Raw genomic sequence first — 21,749 nt, forward strand, 5'->3', positions numbered from 1 at the left:
CCTGTCCTGTATATATATACTGCACAGTACCACTCCTCCTGTCCTGTATATATACAATGCACAGTACCACTCCTCCTGCCCTGTATATATACACTGCACAGTACCACTCCTCCTGTCCTGTATATATACACTGCACAGTACCACTACTCCTGCCTTGTATATATACACTGCACAGTACCACTCCTCCTGCCCTGTATATATACACTGCACAGTACCACTCCTCCTGCCCTGTATATATACACTGCACAGTACCACTCCTCCTGCCCTGTATATATACACTGCACAGTACCACTCCTCCTGCCCTGTATATATACACTGCACAGTACCACTCCTCCTGCCCTGTATATATACACTGCACAGTACCACTCCTCCTGTTATATATATATATATATATATATATATATATATATATATATATATACACTGCACAGTACCACTCCTCCTGCCCTGTATATATACACTGCACAGTACCATTCCACCTGTCCTGTATATATACATTGCACAGTACCACTCCTCCTGTCCTGTATATATACACTGCACAGTACCACTCCTCCTGCCCTGTATATATACACTGCACAGTACCACTCCTCCTGCCCTGTATATATACACTGCACAGTACCACTCCTCCTGTCATATATATATATATATATATATACACTGCACAGTACCACTCCTCCTGCCCTGTATATATACACTGCACAGTACCACTCCACCTGTCCTGTATATATACACTGCACAGTACCACTCCTGTTATGACCTGGTGGTTAGCAGCACCCGACACGACCTGATAGTTAAACTCACACAGGACAAGCTCTGGGATGTGGGAGCTCTGCTGACCGCAGGCCCTAATCCTATCACAACAACTAGAAATAGCCGTGGAGCGTTCCTGACTCTCCCTAGACGCCTCTTCACAGCCTAAGAGCTAACTAGCCCTAGAGATAGAAAATAAAGCCTACCTTGCCTCAGAGAAATTCCCCAAAGGAAAAGGCAGCCCCCCACATATATTGACTGTGAGTAAAGATGAAAGTCACAAACGCAGAAATGAAACAGGTTTCAGCAAAGGGAGGCCAGACTTATTAAACAGAGAGAGGATAGGAAAGGAATCTTTGCGGTCAGCACAAAAAACTACAAAAGACCACGCAGAGTGTGCAAAAAGACCTCCGCACCGACTAACAGTGCGGAGATGCCACTCTGCATCCCAGAGCTTCCAGCTAGCAAGACAAAATCATGATAACCAGCTGGACAAGGAAACAATGAACAAATAATAACTATCAGGAACTTAGCTTCTGCTGGAGAAGACAGGTCACCAGAAAGATCCAAGAGCGAACAGAACCAATGCAGGAACATTGACAGCTGGCATGGAGTAATGATCTGAGTGGAGTTAAATAGAGCAGCCAACCAAAGGATAAACCACGTCACCTGTGTAAGGAACCTCAGAAGCAGCAGCTTCACTCACAGCCACCAGAGGGAGTCCATGGACAGAACTCGCCGAAGTACCATTCACGACCACAGGAGGGAGTTCGACAACAGAATTCACAACAGTACCCCCCCTTGAGGAGGGGTCACCGAACCCTCACCAGAGCCCCCAGGCCAATCAGGATGAGCCAAATGAAAGGCACGAACTAGATCGGCAGCATGAACATCAGAGGCAAAAACCCAGGAATTATCTTCCTGACCATAACCCTTCCACTTGACCAGGTACTGGAGTTTCCGTCTCGAAACACGAGAATCCAAAATCTTCTCCACCACATACTCCAACTCCCCCTCGACCAACACCGGGGCAGGAGGATCAACGGAGGGAACCATAGGCGCCAGGTATCTCCGCAACAACCTATGGAACACATTATGGATGGCAAAAGAAGCTGGAAGGTCCAAACGAAATGACACAGGATTAAGAATTTCAGAAATCTTATAAGGCCCAATGAAACGAGGCTTAAACTTAGGAGAGGAAACCTTCATAGGAACATGACGAGATGACAACCAAACCAAATCCCCAACACGAAGTCGGGGACCAACACAACGCCGGCGGTTAGCGAAACGTTGAGCCTTCTCCTGGGACAATGTCAAATTGTCCACCACATGAGTCCAAATCGGCAACCTGTCCACCACCGTATCCACACCAGGACAGTCCGAAGGCTCAACCTGCCCTGAAGAGAAACGAGGATGGAAACCAGAATTACAGAAAAAAGGAGAAACTAAAGTAGCTGAGTTGGCCCGATTATTAAGGGCGAACTCAGCCAAAGGCAAGAAGGACACCCAATCATCCTGATCAGCAGAAACAAAGCATCTCAGATATGTTTCCAAAGTCTGATTAGTTCGTTCGGTTTGGCCATTTGTCTGAGTATGGAAAGCCGAAGAAAAAGACAAATCAATGCCCATCTTAGCACAAAAGGACCGCCAAAACCTCGAAACAAACTGGGAACCTCTGTCCGAGACGATGTTCTCTGGAATGCCATGCAAACGAACCACATGCTGGAAAAACAATGGCACCAAATCAGAGGAGGAAGGCAATTTAGACAAGGGTACCAAATGGACCATCTTAGAGAAGCGATCACAAACCACCCAGATGACCGACATCCTTTGAGAAACAGGGAGATCAGAAATAAAATCCATGGAAATATGCGTCCAGGGCCTCTTCGGGACCGGCAAGGGCAAAAGTAACCCACTGGCACGAGAACAGCAGGGCTTAGCCCGAGCACAAGTCCCACAGGACTGCACAAAAGAACGCACATCCCGTGACAAAGAAGGCCACCAAAAGGATCTAGCCACCAAATCTCTGGTACCAAAGATTCCAGGATGACCAGCCAACACCGAACAATGAACCTCAGAGATAACTCTACTAGTCCATCTATCAGGGACAAACAGTCTCTCCGCTGGACAACGGTCAGGTCTATCAGCCTGAAACTTCTGCAGCACGCGCCGCAAATCAGGGGAGATGGCAGACAAAATTACCCCCTCTTTGAGAATACCCGCCGGCTCAGGAACACCCGGAGAGTCGGGCACAAAACTCCTTGACAGGGCATCAGCCTTCACATTCTTAGAGCCTGGAAGGTACGAAACCACAAAATCAAAACGGGAGAAAAATAGCAACCAACGAGCCTGTCTAGGATTCAACCGTTTGGCAGACTCGAGATAAGTCAAATTCTTGTGATCTGTCAAGACCACCACGCGATGCTTGGCTCCTTCAAGCCAATGACGCCACTCCTTGAATGGCCACTTCATGGCCAACAACTCTCGATTGCCAACATCATAATTGCGCTCAGCAGGCGAAAACTTTCTAGAAAAGAAGGCACATGGTTTCATCACCGAGCCATCAGAACTTTTTTGCGACAAAACAGCCCCTGCTCCAATCTCAGAAGCATCAACCTCGACCTGAAACGGAAGCGAAACATCTGGCTGGCACAACACAGGGGCAGAAGAAAAACGACGCTTCAACTCCTGAAAAGCTTCCACAGCCGCAGAAGACCAATTGACCACATCAGCACCCTTCTTGGTCAAATCAGTCAACGGTTTAGCAACACTAGAAAAATTACTATGAAGCGACGATAAAAATTAGCAAAGCCCAGGAACTTTTGCAGACTCTTCACAGATGTCGGCTGAGTCCAATCATAAATGGCCTGGACTTTAACAGGGTCCATCTCGATAGTAGAAGGGGAAAAAATGAAACCTTCTGAACTCCAAAGAGACACTTTGACCCCTTCACAAACAAAGAATTCGCACGAAGGACCTGGAACACCATTCTGACCTGCTTCACGTGAGACTCCCAATCATCCGAGAAGACCAAAATATCATCCAAATATACAATCAGGAATTTATCCAGGTACTCTCGGAAGATGTCATGCATAAAGGACTGAAATACTGATGGAGCATTGGAAAGCCCGAATGGCATAATCAGGTACTCAAAATGGCCCTCGGGCGTATTAAATGCTGTTTTCCATTCATCGCCCTGTTTAATATGCACAAGATTATACGCACCACGAAGATCTATCTTGGTGAACCAACTAGCCCCCTTAATCCGAGCAAATAAATCCGACAGCAGCGGCAAAGGGTACTGAAATTTGACTGTGATCTTATTAAGAAGGCGGTAATCAATACAAGGTCTCAAAGAACCATCCTTCTTGGCCACAAAAAAGAACCCTGCTCCCAATGGTGATGACGACGGGCGAATATGACCCTTCTCCAAGGATTCCTTTACATAACTCCGCATAGCGGCGTGCTCTGGCACAGATAAATTGAACAGTCGGCCCTTAGGAAACTTACTACCAGGAATCAAATTGATAGCACAATCGCAATCCCTATGAGGAGGTAGGGCACTGGATTTGGGCTCATCAAATACATCCCGGTAATCCGACAAAAACTCCGGGACTTCAGAAGGGGTGGATGACGAAATAGACAAAAATGGAACATCACCATGTACCCCCTGACAACCCCAGCTGGACACAGACATAGATTTCCAATCCAATACTGGATTATGGACCTGTAGCCATGGCAACCCCAAAACGACCACATCATGCAGATTATGCAACACCAAAAAGCGAATATCCTCCTGATGTGCAGGAGCCATGCACATGGTCAGCTGGGTCCAGTACTGAGGCTTATTCTTGGCCAAAGGCGTAGCATCAATTCCTCTCAATGGAATAGGATACTGCAAGGGCTCCAAGAAAAAACCACAGCGCCTAGCAAACTCCAAGTCCATCAAATTCAGGGCAGCGCCTGAATCCACAAATGCCATAACAGAATAGGATGACAAAGAGCAAATCAGAGTAACGGACAAAAGAAATTTCGACTGTACCGTACCAATGGTAGCAGACCTAGCGAAACGAATAGTGCGCTTAGGACAATCGGAGATAGCATGAGTGAAATCACCACAGTAAAAACAGCCCATTCCGACGTCTGTGTTCTTGCCGTTCGGCTCTGGTCAAAGTCTTATCACATGGCATAGGCTCAGGTCTATGCTCAGATAATACCGCCAAATGGTGCACAGTTTTACGCTCACGCAAGCGTCGATCGATCTGAATGGCCAAAGACATAGACTCATTCAGACCAGCAGGCATGGGAAATCCCACCATGACATCCTTAAGGGCTTCAGAGAGACCCTTTCTGAAAATTGCTGCCAGGGCATATTCATTCCACTGAGTGAGTACAGACCACTTCCTAAACTTCTGACAATATATTTCTACCTCATCCTGACCCTGACACAGAGCCAACAAGATTTTCTCTGCCTGATCCACTGAATTAGGTTCATCATAAAGCAATCCGAGCGCCAGAAAAAACGCATCAACATCACGCAATGCCGGATCTCCTGGCGCAAGGGAAAATGCCCAGTCTTGAGGGTCGCCACGTAACAAAGAAATAATGATTTTCACTTGTTGAACAGGGTCACCTGAGGAGCGAGGTTTCAAAGCAAGAAACAATTTACAATTATTTTTGAAATTCAGAAACTTAGATCTATCCCCAAAAAACAAATCAGGAATAGGAATCCTAAGCTCTAACATCGGATTCTGAACCACAAAATCTTGAATGTTTTGTACCCTTGCAGTGAGATTATTCATACAAGAGGACAGACCTTGAATGTCCATATCTACACCTGTATCCTGAACCACCCAGAGGGGAAAAGAGAGACAAAACACACTGCAAAGAAAAAAAAATGGTCTCAGAACATCTCTTATCCCTCTATTGAGATGCATTAATACTTTGGGCCACCTGTACTGTTATGACCTGGTGGTAAGGACAATAATGGACCTAGTGGGTAAGAGCACACGGAATGACCTGATAGTTACTAATAATATAGGACGAGCTCTGAGACGTGGGAACTCTGCTGACCGCAATCCCTAATCCTATCACACACACTAGAAATAGCCGTGGATTGCTCCTAACGCTCCCTATGCAACTCGACACAGCCTAAGAAACTAGCTAGCCCTAGAGATAGAAAAATAAAGCCTACCTTGCCTCAGAGAAATTCCCCAAAGGAAAAGGCAGCCCCCCACATATAATGACTGTGAGTAAAGATGAAAATTACAAACACAGAGATGAAATAGATTTAGCACAGTGAGGCCCGACTTACTGAACAGACAGAGGATAGGAAAGGTAACTTTGCGGTCAGCACAAAAAACCTACAAAAAGACCACGCAGAGGGCGCAAAAACACCCTTCGCACCGACTCACAGTGCGGAGGCGCTCCCTCTGCGTCCCAGAGCTTCCAGCAAGCAAGACAAAAATCAAAATAGCAAGCTGGACAGAAAAATAGCAAACCAGAGAAAAACAAGCAGTAACTTAGCTTCAGCTGAGAAGACAGGTCACAAGAACGATCCAGGAGAGAGCAAGACCAATACTGGAACATTGACAGGTGGCATGGAGCAAAGATCTAAGTGGAGTTAAATAGAGCAGCCAGCTAACGAATTAACCTCGTCACCTGTAGAAGGAAACTCAGAAGCAGCAGCTCCACTCACAACCACCAGAGGAAGCCCATAGACAGAACCAGCCGAAGTACCATTCATGACCACAGGAGGGAGCTTGACAACAGAATTCACAACATGAACTTCTGCAGTCTCTTCACAGATGTCGGTTGAGTCCAATCGTAAATGGCCTGAACTTTAACAGGGTCCATCTCGATAGTAGAAGGGGAAAAAATGAAACCCAAAAATGAAACCTTCTGAACTCCAAAGAGACACTTTGACCCCTTCACAAACAAGGAATTTGCACGAAGGACCTGGAACACCATTCTGACCTGCTTCACATGAGACTCCCAATCATCCGAAAAGACCAAAATGTCATCCAAATATACTATCATGAATTTATCCAGGTACTCTCGGAAGATGTCATGCATAAAGGACTGAAACACAGATGGAGCATTAGAAAGCCCGAATGGCATAACCAGGTACTCAAAATGGCCCTCGGGCGTATTAAATGCTGTTTTCCATTCATCGCCCTGTTTAATTCGCACAAGATTGTACGCCCCTCGAAGATCTATCTTGGTGAACCAACTAGCCCCCTTAATCCGAGCAAACAAATCAGACAGCAGCGGCAAAGGATACTGAAATTTGACTGTGATCTTATTAAGAAGGCGGTAATCAATACAAGGTCTCAAAGAGCCATCCTTCTTGGCCACAAAAAAGAACCCTGCTCCCAATGGTGACGACGACGGGCGAATATGACCCTTCTCCAAGGACTCCTTTATATAACTCCGCATGGCGGCGTGCTCTGGCACAGATAAATTAAACAGACGACCCTTAGGAAACTTACTACCAGGAATCAAATTAATAGCACAATCGCAATCCCTATGAGGAGGTAGGGCACCGGATTTGGGCTCTTCAAATACATCCCGGTAATCTGATAAAAACTCAGGGACTTCAGAAGGAGTGGAAGGCGAAATTGACAACAATGGAACATCACCATGTACTCCCTGACAACCCCAGCCGGACACAGACATAGATTTCCAATCTAACACTGGATTATGGACCTGTAGCTATGGCAACCCCAAAACGACCACATCATGCAGATTATGCAACAACAAAAAGCGAATATCCTCCTGATGTGCAGGAGCCATGCACATGGTCAATTGAGTCCAGTACTGAGGCTTATTCTTGGCCAAAGGCGTAGCATCAATTCCTCTCAATGGAATAGGATACTGCAAGGGCTCCAAGAAAAAACCACAGCGCCTGGCAAACTCCAAGTCCATCAAATTCAGGGCAGCGCCTGAATCCACAAATGCCATAACAGAATAGGACGACAGAGAGCAAATCAGAGTAACTGACAAAAGAAATTTAGACTGTACCGTACCAATGGTGGCAGACCTAGCGAACCGCTTAGTGCGCTTAGGACAATCGGAGATAGCATTTGTGGATTCACCACAGTAAAAACACAGCCCATTCCGACGTCTGTGTTCTTGCCGTTCAGCTCTGGTCAAAGTCCTATCACACTGCATAGGCTCAGGCCTATGCTCAGAGAATACCGCCAGATGGTGCACAGCTTTGCGCTCACGCAAGCGCCGATCGATCTGAATGGCCAAGGACATAGACTCATTCAGACCAGCAGGCGTGGGAAATCCCACCATGACATCCTTAAGGGCTTCAGAAAGACCCTTTCTGAAAATTGCCGCCAGGGCACACTCATTCCACTGAGTAAGCACAGACCACTTTCTAAACTTCTGACAGTACACCTCCGCTTCATCCTGACCCTGACACAAAGCCAGCAAGATTTTCTCTGCCTGATCCAGGCAATGCAGGATCTCCTGGCGCAAGGGAAAATGCCCAGTCTTGAGGGTCACCACGCAACAAAGAAATAATGATTTTTACTTGTTGAACGGGGTCACCAGAGGAGCGGGGTTTCAAAGCTAGAAACAGTTTACAATTATTCTTGCAATTCAGAAACTTAGATCTTTCCCCAGAAAATAAATCAGGAATAGGAATTCTAGGCTCTAACATAGGATTCTGAACCACAAAATCTTGAATGTTTTGTACCCTTGCAGTGAGATGATCCACACAAGAGGACAGACCTTGAATGTCCATAACTACACCTGTGTCCTGAACCACCCAAAGGTTTAGGGGAAAAGAAAGACAAAACACAAAAAAAATGGTCTCAGAACTTCTCTTATCCCTCTATTGAGATGCATTAATACTTTGGGCCAGCTGTACTGTTATGACCTGGTGGTTAGGAGCACCCGACACGACCTAATAGTTAAACTCACACAGGACAAGCTCTGGGATGTGGGAGCTCTGCTGACCGCAGGCCCTAATCCTATCACAACAACTAGAAATAGCCGTGGAGCGTTACTGACTCTCCCTAGACGCCTCTTCACAGCCTAAGAGCTAGCTAGCCCTAGAGATAGAAAATAAAGCCTACCTTGCCTCAGAGAAATTCCCCAAAGGAAAAGGCAGCCCCCCACATATATTGACTGTGAGTAAAGATGAAAGTCACAAACGCAGAAATGAAACAGGTTTCAGCAAACTGAGGCCAGACTTACTAAACAGAGAGAGGATAGGAAAGGAATCTTTGCAGTCAGCACAAAAAACTACAACCACGCAGAGTGTGCAAAAAGACCTCCGCACCGACTAACGGTGCGGAGATGCCACTCTGCATCCCAGAGCTTCCAGCTAGCAAGACAAAATCATGATAACCAGCTGGACAAGGAAACAATGAACAAATAATAACTATCAGGAACTTAGCTTCTGCTGGAGAAGACAGGTCACCAGAAAGATCCGAGAGCGAACTGAACCAATGCAGGAACATTGACAGCTGGCATGGAGTAACGATCTGAGTGGAGTTAAATAGAGCAGCCAACCAAAGGATAAACCACGTCACCTGTGTAAGGAACCTCAGAAGCAGCAGCTTCACTCACAGCCACAAGAGGGAGTCCATGGACAGAACTCGCCGAAGTACCATTCACGACCACAGGAGGGAGTTCGACAACAGAATTCACAACACACTCCTCCTGTCCTGTATACACTGCACACTACCACTCCTCCTGCCCTGTATATATACACTGCACACTACCACTCCTCCTGTCCTGTATATATACACTGCACACTACCACTCCTCCTGCCCTGTATATATACACTGCACAGTACCACTCCTCCTGTCCTGTATATATACACTGCACAGTACCACTCCACCTGTCCTGTATATATACACTGCACAGTATCACTCCTCCTGTCCTGTATATATACACTGCACAGTACCGCTCCTCCTGCCCTGTATATATACACTGCACAGTACCACTCCTCCTGTCCTGTATATATACACTGCACAGTACCGCTCCTCCTGTCCTGTATATATACACTGCACAGTACCACTCCTCCTGTCCTGTATATATACACTGCACAGTACCGCTCCTCCTGTCCTGTATATATACACTGCCCACTACCGCTCCTTCTGCCCTATATATATACACTGCACAGTACCACTCCTCCTGTCCTGTATATATACACTGCACAGTACCACTCCACCTGTCCTGTATATACACTGCACAGTACCACTCCACCTGCCCTGTATATATACACTGCACAGTACCACTCCTCCTGCCCTGTACATATACACTGCACAGTACCACTCCTCCTGTCCTGTATATATACACTGCACAGTACCACTCCTCCTGCCCTGTACATATACACTGCACAGTACCACTCCTCCTGTCCTGTATATATACACTGCACAGTACCACTCCACCTGTCCTGTATATATACACTGCACAGTATCACTCCTCCTGTCCTGTATATATACACTGCACAGTACCGCTCCTCCTGCCCTGTATATATACACTGCACAGTACCACTCCTCCTGTCCTGTATATATACACTGCACAGTACCACTCCACCTGTCCTGTATATATACACTGCACAGTATCACTCCTCCTGTCCTGTATATATACACTGCACAGTACCGCTCCTCCTGTCCTTTATATATACACTGCACAGTACCACTCCTCCTGTCCTGTATATATACACTGCACACTACCGCTCCTTCTGCCCTATATATATACACTGCACAGTACCACTCCTCCTGTCCTGTATATATACACTGCACAGTACCACTCCACCTGTCCTGTATATTCACTGCACAGTACCACTCCACCTGCCCTGTATATATACACTGCACAGTACCACTCCTCCTGCCCTGTACATATACACTGCACAGTACCACTCCTCCTGTCCTGTATATATACACTGCACAGTACCACTCTTCCTGCCCTGTACATATACACTGCACAGTACCACTCCTCCTGTCCTGTACTGTATATATACACTGCACAGTATGACTCCTCCTGTTCTGTTGTCAGAGAAGCGACATTGATCTTTGGGAAGGTCAATACTGGTTTATTATTTTCAGTTTTTTTATGTGAAAATAAAAAAAAAAATATTGGGATAATCCATTTAAATGGGTTTTCCAAGTAATCTCCTATGCCGAGAACTTTCCAATCGCTGGGGTCCAACCGCTGAGACCCCCATGATCCCGAAAACTGGAGCTCTAAAGAGCACCATGTAAATGGACCTGTGGTCGATCATGCACACTGCGGAGCCATTCACATGTGGCTCTTCAAATAACGCCTTTAAGAGGAGTGTTGAAAGGCAGGACAAAGTATAGCAAAATTCACTGATTGGGGGTGGGGAGTGTGAGTATGTGGACTGGTGGGTTTTTTTGTGGCAGGGGTGCTTTTTTGTCCCAGTCTGGCCCTGTGTTTGTGTAATTATACAGTGGGGCTGTGTGTGTGTGATTATACAGTGGGGCTGTGTGTGTGTGATTATACAGTGGGGCTGTGTGTGTGTGATTATACAGTGGGGCTGTGTGTGAGTGTGTGATTATACAGTGGGGCTGTGTGTGTATGTGTGAATATACAGAAGGGCTGTGTAATTATACAGTGGGGCTGTGTGTGTGCGATTACACAGTGGGGCTGTGTGTGTGTGTCATTATACAGAGGGGCTGTGTGTGTGTGTCATTACATAGTGGGGCTGCGCGTGTGTGTGTGTGTGTATATATATATATATATATATATATATATATAATGTCTTAGAGCAGCACAAAAAACACAAAAGTGAAAATGGAAAAATAGAGTCGGGTGCAGAGCCCCCAAGGCATAGACCAAACCTCAATTGTAGAAATTCAAAAAACGGAGGCAGCACACCATTAGTAGTGAAAAAAGCAGGAGCTACTTTTATTAGCCCATCTCAGCAACGTTTCGGTTCTGGTAGATGTGAACCTTTTTCAAGCAATGAATAGGTGCATGTGACAAGTATATATAGGGTGCAAGTAATTACAAAACTTAAGATCAATCACAGAGGGGCTGTGTGTGTGTGATTATACTATGGGGCTGTGTGTGTGTGATTATACAGTGGGGCTGTGTGTGTGTGATTATACAGTGGGGCTGTGTGTGTGTGATTATACAGTGGGGCTGTGTGTGTGTGATTATACTATGGGGCTGTGTGTGTGATTGTACAGTGGGGCTGTGTGTGTGTGATTATACAGTGGGGCTGTGTGTGTGTGATTATACAGTGGGGCTGTGTGTGTGTGATTATACAGTGGGGCTGTGTGTGTGTGATTATACAGTGGGGCTGTGTGTGTGTGATTATACAGTGGGGCTGTGTGTGTGTGATTATACAGTGGGGCTGTGTGTGTGTGATTATACAGTGGGGCTGTGTGTGTGTGATTATACAGTGGGGCTGTGTGTGTGTGATTATACAGTGGGGCTGTGTGTGTGATTATACAGTGGGGCTGTGTGTGTGATTATACAGTGGGGCTGTGTGTGTGTGATTATACAGTGGGGCTGTGTGTGTGATTATACAGTGGGGCTGTGTGTGTGATTATACAGTGGGGCTGTGTGTGTGTGATTATACAGTGGGGCTGTGTGTGTGATTATACAGTGGGGCTGTGTGTGTGATTATACAGTGGGGCTGTGTGTGTGTGATTATACAGTGGGGCTGTGTGTGTGATTATACAGAGGGGCTGTGTGTGTGTGTGTGAGTCATTATATAGTGGGGCTGTGCGTATATATATATATATATATATATATATATATATACTGTATATATATATATATATATATACTGCGTATATATATATATATATATATATATATATATATACACACGCACATATACACAGTGCCTTGCGAAAGTATTCAGCCCCATGGAGCTTTTCACCCTTTTCCCACATATCATGCTTCAAACATAAAGATACCAAATGTAAATTTTTCGCTAAGAATGAACAAGTGGAACACAATCGTGAAGTTGAACAAAATTTATTGGTTATTTTAAATTTTTGTGGAAATTCCAAAACTGAAAAGTGGGACGTGCAATATTATTCGGCCCCTTTACTTTCAGTGCAGCAAACTCATTCCAGAAGTTCATTGTGGATCTCTGAATGATCCAATGTTGTCCTAAATGCCTAATGATGATAAATATAATCCACCTGTGTGTAACCAAGCCTCCGTATAATTGCACCTGCTCTGTGATAGTCTCAGGGTCCTGTTTGAAGCACAGAGAGCATCATGAAGACCAAGGAACACAACAGGCAGGTCCGTGATACTGTTGTGGAGAAGTTTAAAGCCGGATTTGGATACAAAATGATTTCCAAAACTTTAAACATCCCAAGGAGCACTGTGCAAGCGATCATATTGAAATGGAAGGAGTATCATACCACTGCGAATCTACCAAGACCCGGCCGTCCCTCTAAACATTCATCTCAAACAAGGAGAAGACTGATCAGAGATGCAGCCAAGAGGCCCATGATCACTCTGGATGAACTGCAGAGATCTACAGCTGAGGTGGGACAGTCTGTCCATAGGACAACAATCAGTCATACACTGCACAAATCTGGGCTTTATGGAAGAGTGGCAAGAAGAAAGCCATTTCTCAAAGATATCCATAAAAAGTGTTGTTTAACGTTTGCAACAAGCCACCTGGGAGACACACCAAACATGTGGAAGAAGGTGCTCTGGTCAGATGAAACCAAAATCGAACTTTTTGGCAACAATGCCAAATGATATGTTTGGTGTAAAGGCAACACAGTTCATCACCCAGAACACACCATCCCCACTGTCAAACATGGTGGTGGCAGCATCATGGTTTGGGCCTGCTTTTCTTCAGCAGGGACAGGGAAGATGGTTAAAATTGATGGGCAGATGGATGGAGCCAAATACAGGACCATCCTTTAAGAAAACCTGTTGGGAGTCTGCAAAAGACCTGAGACTGGGACAGAGATTTGTCTTCCAACAAGACAATGATCCCAAATATAAAGCAAAATCTACAATGGAATGGTTCACAAATAAACGTATCCAGGTGTTAGAATGGCCAAGTCAAAGTCCAGACCTCAATCCAATCGAAAATTTGTGGAAAGAGCTGAAAACTGCTGTTCACAAACGATCTCCATCAAACCTCACTGAGCTCGAGCTGTTTGCCAAGGAAGAATGGGCAAGAATTTCAGTCTCTCAATGTACAAAACTGATAGAGACAGACCCCAAGAGACTGGCAGCTGTAATCGCAGCAAAAGGTGGCGCAACAAAGTATTAAGTTAAAGGGGCCGAATAATATTGCACGCCCCACTTTTCAGTTTTTGATTTTCCACAAAAATTTAAAATAACCAATAAATTTAATTCAACTTCACAATTGTGTTCCAGTTGTTGTTGATTCTTCACCAAAAATTTACATTTGGTATCTTTATGTTTGAAGCATGATATGTGGGAAAAGGTTGAAAAGTTCCATGGGGCTGAATACTTTCGCAAGGCACTGTATATATATTCATTCGCATGCTTTCAGTCACAAGACCACCTGTTCCCGGCACTAGAGAATCCTCACAGTGCACACAATATGAGGATATATACATAATGACTGTAGACATGTAGTTTAAGATCCGACAACCACTTTAGGGATGGGCCGCTACTCCTGGGCACAGCTGTGTGCTTGCCCCCCAGGCTAAAATTTGCCAGCCAGCCCCTGATAGCAGCGCTATATGTCATATGCGACCCGCGTGCTGTATTGCGCGATACTAACTCACTAGCCGGATACAGTCTGACCTGAGGCATCCTCAGCCCCTCCGCTTATAATCCGGTCTTACTCCTAAATCTGAGCCCATCCAACACTCAGCATCTGCACATAAGACCTGTGACTTCAGCAAAATTGCAGCCATCATAAGATGATATAACTACAGTACAGACCAAAAGTTTGGACACACCTTCTCATTTAAAGATTTTTCTGTATTTTCATGACTATGAAAATTGTACATTCACACTGAATGCATCAAAACTATGAATTTACACATGTTGAATTATATACTTAACAAAGTGGCCACCTTTTGCTTTGATGACTGCTTTGCACACTCTTGGCTTTCTCTTGATGAGCTTCAAGAGGTAGTCACCGGGAATGGTTTTCACTTCACAGGTGTGCCCTGTCAGGTTTAATAAGTGGGATTTCTTGCCTTATAAATGGGGTTGGGACCATCAGTTGTGTTGAGCAGAAGTCTGGTGGATACACAGCTGATAGTCCTACTGAATAGACTGTTAGAATTTGTATTACGGCAAGAAAAAAGCAGCTAAGTAAAGAAAAACGAGTGGGCATCATTACTTTAAGAAATTAAGGTCCGTCAGTCCGAAAAATTGTGAAAACTTTGAAAGTGTCCCCAACTGCAGTTGCAAAAACCATCTGTTAGGACTGGCGGAACGCACCAAGTAAATAGAGAGATGTTATCAGGTGCGTTCGCCGTCCGGGGTCCACCGTGCAGGAGAGAACCTGCTGCTAGCAAATGGCAGTGCTATATGGCGGTGGAAGCGAACTCTGTTAAGTCACAGGGCCGCGGTACGGCACAAAGAGCGCAAGCAAGGAGTCACTGAACTCAGTCCCAAGACTCGGGATTTGAGTCCGTCTAGAGTACTTGCGCTCGACACCGCTACTGGGTGTAAGAAATAAACTATAATAATATTTTGAGCACAAGAGTGCGAGCTGTGCTGTACTGGCGGACGCCACCAACCACCCAGGCTTGGGCTAAGAAAGCACTCTAATGGCGCGTGGCGCCGTACTGGCGGTCACAGCAGTAGACGCTGTTTGTGTATAAGTGCTGACAGTTCAGCCGGGCGCTAGATAGCAGCCATACACCATACGCGAACAGTCATACAATAGGGATGGGATATTTAAGAACGACTTGCACTCATCAACACACACACGTATACAAATGTACACTAGCACATGGTCATGCGAACCGTTTATAGCTGCAGCATGTACAGCACCTTCCCAAAAGGACCAATGGGAGGCTGCCACAGAAGTTGAGCACCTTCAGGACCTTCCTGGAGGACCAATGGGACCTGCTGCAGTATCTGAGCATGTGACCCTCGATCTCCAACGGGAGATCTTGCCCTGGGCATGCTCAGAAGTTGAATAGCAGGACTTAGTCCCAAAAACGTCTGCTCGCCGCTGCCCTGCACTGGCTTTAATGGCAGAAGCTAGAAAAGCAGCAGTAACCCTTTGCACAGAGTGAGACTGAGCAAGACGCTGGGACCGACGTCTCCATTGAGCAGGCTCCACTAAGGCAGAAGAAGAATGGGAGACCGCAGCGGAGATGGCCCGAGATTCCCCCAGTGCAGAGGCGGGAACTTGACCCCTAACACCATCAAGCACTACAAAGAAACTGGCTCACATGAGGACCGCCCCAGGAAAGGAAGACCAAGAGTCACCTCTGCATCTGAGGATAAGTTTATCCGGGTCACCAGCCTCAGAAATCGCAGGTTAACAGCAGCTCAGATTAGAGACCAGGTCAATGCCACACAGAGTTCTAGCAGCAGACACATCTCTACAACAACTGTTAAGAGGAGACTTTGTGCAGCAGGCCTTCATGGTAAAATAGCTGCTAGGAAACCACTGCTAAGGACAGGCAACAAGCAGAAGAGACATGTTTGGGCTAAAGAACACAAGGAATGGACGTTAGACCAGTGGAAATCTGTGCTTTGGTCTGATGAGTCCAAATTTGAGATCTTTGGTTCCAACCACCGTGTCTTTGTGCGACGCAGAAAAGGTGAACGGATGGACTCTACATGCCTGGTGTCACGATCTATGTTTGGATCTGTGGCAGATCTGGTCTCCTTCAGACTAAATGGTTTTTTCCTTTCTGGTCATTGGGGGTTAATGCAGTTTTCTCCCCCCGGTGGCCGCTGGTGATATTGCATTGCATTGCTGCTGGGTCAGCTGAAGTTTGTTACCACTCCCACCTTCCTTTAAAAGGTCACCTGGTGCTTCAGCTGACTGTTGGTTATGCAGGTCCTTTGGTTCTGCAGCTGAATCCTCATTCCTGGTGCCTTACTCTGCTGCGCGGTGCTTTGCAGCAGAGAAAGCTAAGTGTGCTGTTATTGTTTCTTTGTCCCTTTGTTGTGTTACTTTCCCAGTGTTGTATTAGTGCAGCGGTGGGACCAGTGCTCTCACCTGCCAGTTCCCTACATAGGGATTAGAGCAGGGCAAGTGAGGGACAAGGTATCCTGGTCGGCGACGGGTTGAAAGAACCCGTATAGGGACGGTAGTAAGATCAGGGCACAGCCTCAGGTGAGTGCAGGAGGTGCCCATTCCCCGTTCCCTACCGTCAGGGCCCACCGTTGTTAAAGTGTCCCCGGTGTACCCTTGTGTGTTCCGTCGTTTTGTGACCGACCCGTCAGGTCGTGTTACACCAGGACAGTCACTTCGTGACACCTGGTTCCCACCGTGAAGCATGGAGGAGGAGGTGTGATGGTGTAGAGGTGCTTTGCTGGTGACACTGTTGGGGATTTATTCAAAATTGAAGGCATACTGAACCAGCATGGCTACCACAGCATCTTGCAGCACCATGCTATTCCATCCGGTTTGCGTTTAGTTGGACCATTATTTATCTTTCAACAGGACAATGACCCCAAACACACCTCCAGGCTGTGTAAGGGCTATTTGACCAAGAAGGAGAGTGATGGAGTGCTACGCTTGATGACCTGGCCTCCACAGTCACCAGACCTGAACCAAATCGAGATGGTTTGGGGTGAGCTGGATCACAGAGTGAAGGCAAAAGGGCCAACAAGTGCTAAGCATCTCTGGGAACTCCTTCAAGATTGTTGGAAGACCATTCCCGGTGACTACCTCTTGAAGCTCATCAAGAGAATTCCAAGAGTGTGCAAAGCAGTCATCAAAGAAAAGGTGGCTACTTTGAAGAACCTAGAATATAAGACATAATTTCAGTTGTTTCACGCTTTTAAGTATATAATTCCACATGTGTTAATTCATAGTTTTGATGCCTTCAGTGTGAATGTATAATTTTCATAGTCATGAAAATACAGAAAAATACAGAAAAATCTTTAAATGAGAAGGTGTGTCCAAACTTTTGGTCTGTATTGTACATACAGACAAGAGTTACATCACTGGTGGTCACAGAATAAGGACATGTGGGGAACTGATGGCGAATACTCAGGTAGTCAAAGTAGCCCATACCTGTATACATGCTTCAGAATTTTCTCAAGGAAGTATTTCCTTTTTCTCGTCAGTAATACATAGCCATTTTGATCTACCACACCCTCTCATCCGGCAGTGTTTCTTCTCTATCTTCACTCCAGTATGATATGCCCTTCCTGAAGACTTAGATGCTTCCCCCCCTCCCGCTCTATACAGGGCAAAGAGTGATGTTGTTATCCATGAATTTTACCATCACATAATTCCCTTTTATCCTTTTCAATGCCACAAATGTGTGTGTCTAAAAGCCCTCCTTCTGCCAAATATACCCCATTAGACGATATGAATGGATCATTTAACAACCTCTGGCAGGAAAAAGCTCTCTACTGGATTTAGTTTATGATCACATTTGCCTACATCCATCTCATGGCTGCCCAGGCCTAATCTCTGATGTTATTACTAACACGTAAGCTTTACACCTACCCCCATCCCTCTCTCCATTTTTGGTTTTTTTCCTCTTTCCCTTACCATTCATTACTAACCAGGTCCTACATTGTATGAGACTTGAATATCAGTTATATATTACTGAATCACATATAGTTCAATATCTGTGAGGCTTGTCAGGTTATTTCCTCAATTGTTACTTCTGACACAAGAAAATTGAGTTACGTTCTATTTTGGCATCTCAGGTTTACCATATTCTGTAACCTTTTCTAATTAATGTTGCAAAATACCAAACAAACAAAATATAATAAACTAATCAAGAAGGCAGCAGAGAGTAGTAAGCATCTATAAGTATTAGTGATACCTGATCAGGATTCTTCTTGCTTACATCCTCCTGGGATATCCGCAATATCGAGAAGATTTCAGGGTTAATATTCCACGAACCATCCGCATTTTGAAGAGAAATCAACCTCACGAAACAGGGGGTCTCCTCAACTGGAGCTAGACATGAGATATAGAGGGATTCAGTGTTATTATTTTAATTCAGCAAAATCCAGATTTTACAATATTACTTATGACTAGCTGAAGAGCCCGGCGTTGCCCAGGCATAATAACTAACTGTGATTAGTTATAGCACCTCACTTCTCTCATTTTTCCCCTCATTTTCCTCCCTAACACCTGTCATTTTCCCCTTAGTATATTTCTGTATGTCATCTCCCCTGTATATAGTATATACCTGTATGTCATCTCTTCTGTGTACAGTATATACCTGTATGTCATCTCCTCCTGTATATAGCATGTACCTGTATGTCATCTCCTCCTGTATATACTGTAGTATAAGTAGTAGAAATTCACCGCACACTCTTAAATGCTTGTTTGCAGACGTGTATTCACACTTTTATTCCAAAATTTGTTTCAGACAGAAAAAATATACCACAAGCAGTGTAGAGATAAAGTAAGATATAACAACCCAACGTTTCGACCCTCCTGGGTCTTAGTCATGGGGTTACTTGGTAAGAGATGCCAAAGTAGAAGGTAGAGGATGTAGGACCCTTAGACTTAGGGTAACCGAAACTGCTGAGGGTGTGGTGTCCAGGGTGATAGAGCAGCGCATCCGCGTCCTGCTCAGTGTGCGGCTGTCTGATCACTGTAGTATATACCTGTATGTCGTCTCCCCTGTATATAGAATGTACCTGTATGTCATCTCCCCTGTATATAGTATATACCTGTATGTCATCTCTTCTGTGTATAGTATATACCTGTATGTCATCTCCTCCTGTATATAGTATGTACCTGTAAGTCATCTCCTCTTGTATATAGTATATACCTGTGTGTCATCTCCTCCTGTATATAGTATATACCTGTATGTCATCTCCCCTGTATAAAGTATATGTGTGTGTGTGTCATCTCTTGTGTATAGTAAATACCTGTATCTCATCTCCCCTGTATATAGTATATACCTGTATGTCATCTCCACTGTATATAGTATATGCCTGTATGTCATCTCCTCCTGTATATAGTATATACCTGTATGTTATCTCTTCTGTATATAGTATATACCTGTATGTTATCTCTTCTGTATATATTATATACCTGTATGTCATCTCCTGTATATAGTATATACCTGTATGTCATCTCCCCTGTATATATATACCTGTATGTCATCTCCGCGGTATATAGTATATACCTGTATGTCATCCCAGCTGTATATAGTATATACCTGTATGTCATCTACGCTGTATATACTATATAACTGTAATTTAGCTCTTAGGGTTCTTTTTTAGGTGTATTAGTTTGTTTATTAACTTTTTGTTTATAGACTCCCTTACAGGATACATGGATTTTAAGAAATGGGACAAAACCCGGGTTACACAACTCGGGGCAGTGTTTGGTGAGAGACAGCTGATGGATAAAGACGCAACTGATATAAAAGACTTGAAACTGAGCATTAGAGATCTGCTCAAAAAACGAACTAAAACCTGGTGGAATAAAGCGGCCCTAGAAAACTATTTACAAAAAGACATTATACCTAGGGGCTTGCGTATTCAATTATTTCCCACTTTAGATATAGAAGATCCTGCCTTTACATCTAAATGGGAGGAAACCCTAAAAAAATGCTCTAAAACTCTTCTGGAACTACTTGTGGGGGTGGATAAGAGAACTCTTGAGACCTTAGAGAAAGAAATTGAGACTATACGTGACAAAATCCAAGGCACACTCCCAAATGACGAGTGTAGGAAATTCGATCTGTCTCTAGAAGAGGAGCTCTTAGGGCTAGGTTCACACTACGTTAGTGCAGTCCGTTCAACATATCCGTTAAACGGACTGCACTAACGCAAGTGCCGGCACTTGCACAGCGCTAGCGCAGATGGAGCTTCTGCTAGCTCCATCTGCGCTAGCGGCGAGCTAGCAGTGACGGACCTGGAAACGCTGCAGGCGGCGTCTCGGGTCCGTCACTCAATGACGGCACATCACTAGCGCACGCCCATTGTGGGCGTGCGCTAGCGATGCGCTCGCCATTGCTTGTAATGGCGGCGTTAACGGACTACGTTACACCGCGTTATGCCGTGGTGTAACGTAGTCCGTTAAACGGGTTCACACAACGCAGTGTGAACCCAGCCTAAGTGGGAGCTCGAGATACAAAATAACAAAACTAAAAAATATTTACGTGATTTGGAGGATTATCAACTTAAGCGTATCTATCGCTGGCGTCAAAAACCTCCTAGAAAGCACATTAGATCTCAATCATTCTCCAGTGTTTCTACTGCTTCAGAAGGAACATGTGGAGAGCATTTTTTAGACAGAGGACACTCGTCAGCAAAGGTTGGTCCTCCAACAGACCTTCTTGTCCAGCGCATTCCCACACCAGCCACCGTCAAAAGAAAGCACCATTACAATTTCCGAGACAAGAAAATGAGGAAGTTTTAAAGGTAATTAACTTATTTCATTTTCAATTGAGTTTGTCACAGGTTGAGGTGCTTTCGAAAGGACTTTCTTTTTCACCGGTTGAGGAGTCTGATTATTTTACTTTAATTAAGGATTTGGAGCTTTTTGCGAGGAAGCTCATCTTTAAAAAGTATTTTGCCCCTAAATCTGACTCAACCTTCACCCAGACTGATTTGCAAGTTTTGAGTGACTTAGAGTCCTTGGAGGCCGAAAACTTTCAATCTGACTCTTCTGCTGTCCCCACACATCTACATTTACGTTCTAAGACTTTTCCCCCCTTGTCCGCCTGCCCTCAAGTAGAAATCTTTGTGAGATTGATCAGGGAGGACTTTCAGAATTTAAACCCTTGTGTCCTCCATGATAATCTCACACCTCGACAGAGGATTGCCCTGAGGGAACTCGGAGCTATGAAGGATGTTGTCATTAAAAGGGCGGACAAGGGGGGTAATGTGGTGTTGCGGCCTATTGATCTGTATGAGGCTGA

General features: G+C 45.0%; 1 protein-coding gene across 8 annotated transcripts in view; it reads right to left on the reverse strand.

The window, feature by feature from the left end:
- Positions 1 to 21,749, reverse strand: part of LOC138662455 (von Willebrand factor A domain-containing protein 5A-like) — a 287,253-nt gene that overhangs the window by 26,105 nt on the left and 239,399 nt on the right. For all 8 annotated transcript variants that reach the window (XM_069748157.1, XM_069748173.1, XM_069748132.1 and 5 more), the window contains one exon: positions 18,684 to 18,820. In XM_069748157.1, coding sequence (XP_069604258.1) covers positions 18,684 to 18,820 — 137 coding nt within the window. The remainder of the gene's footprint in view (positions 1 to 18,683; positions 18,821 to 21,749) is intronic.

This window comes from Ranitomeya imitator, chromosome 1 (assembly GCF_032444005.1).
Source record: "Ranitomeya imitator isolate aRanImi1 chromosome 1, aRanImi1.pri, whole genome shotgun sequence".
Taxonomy (NCBI): domain Eukaryota; kingdom Metazoa; phylum Chordata; class Amphibia; order Anura; family Dendrobatidae; genus Ranitomeya; species Ranitomeya imitator.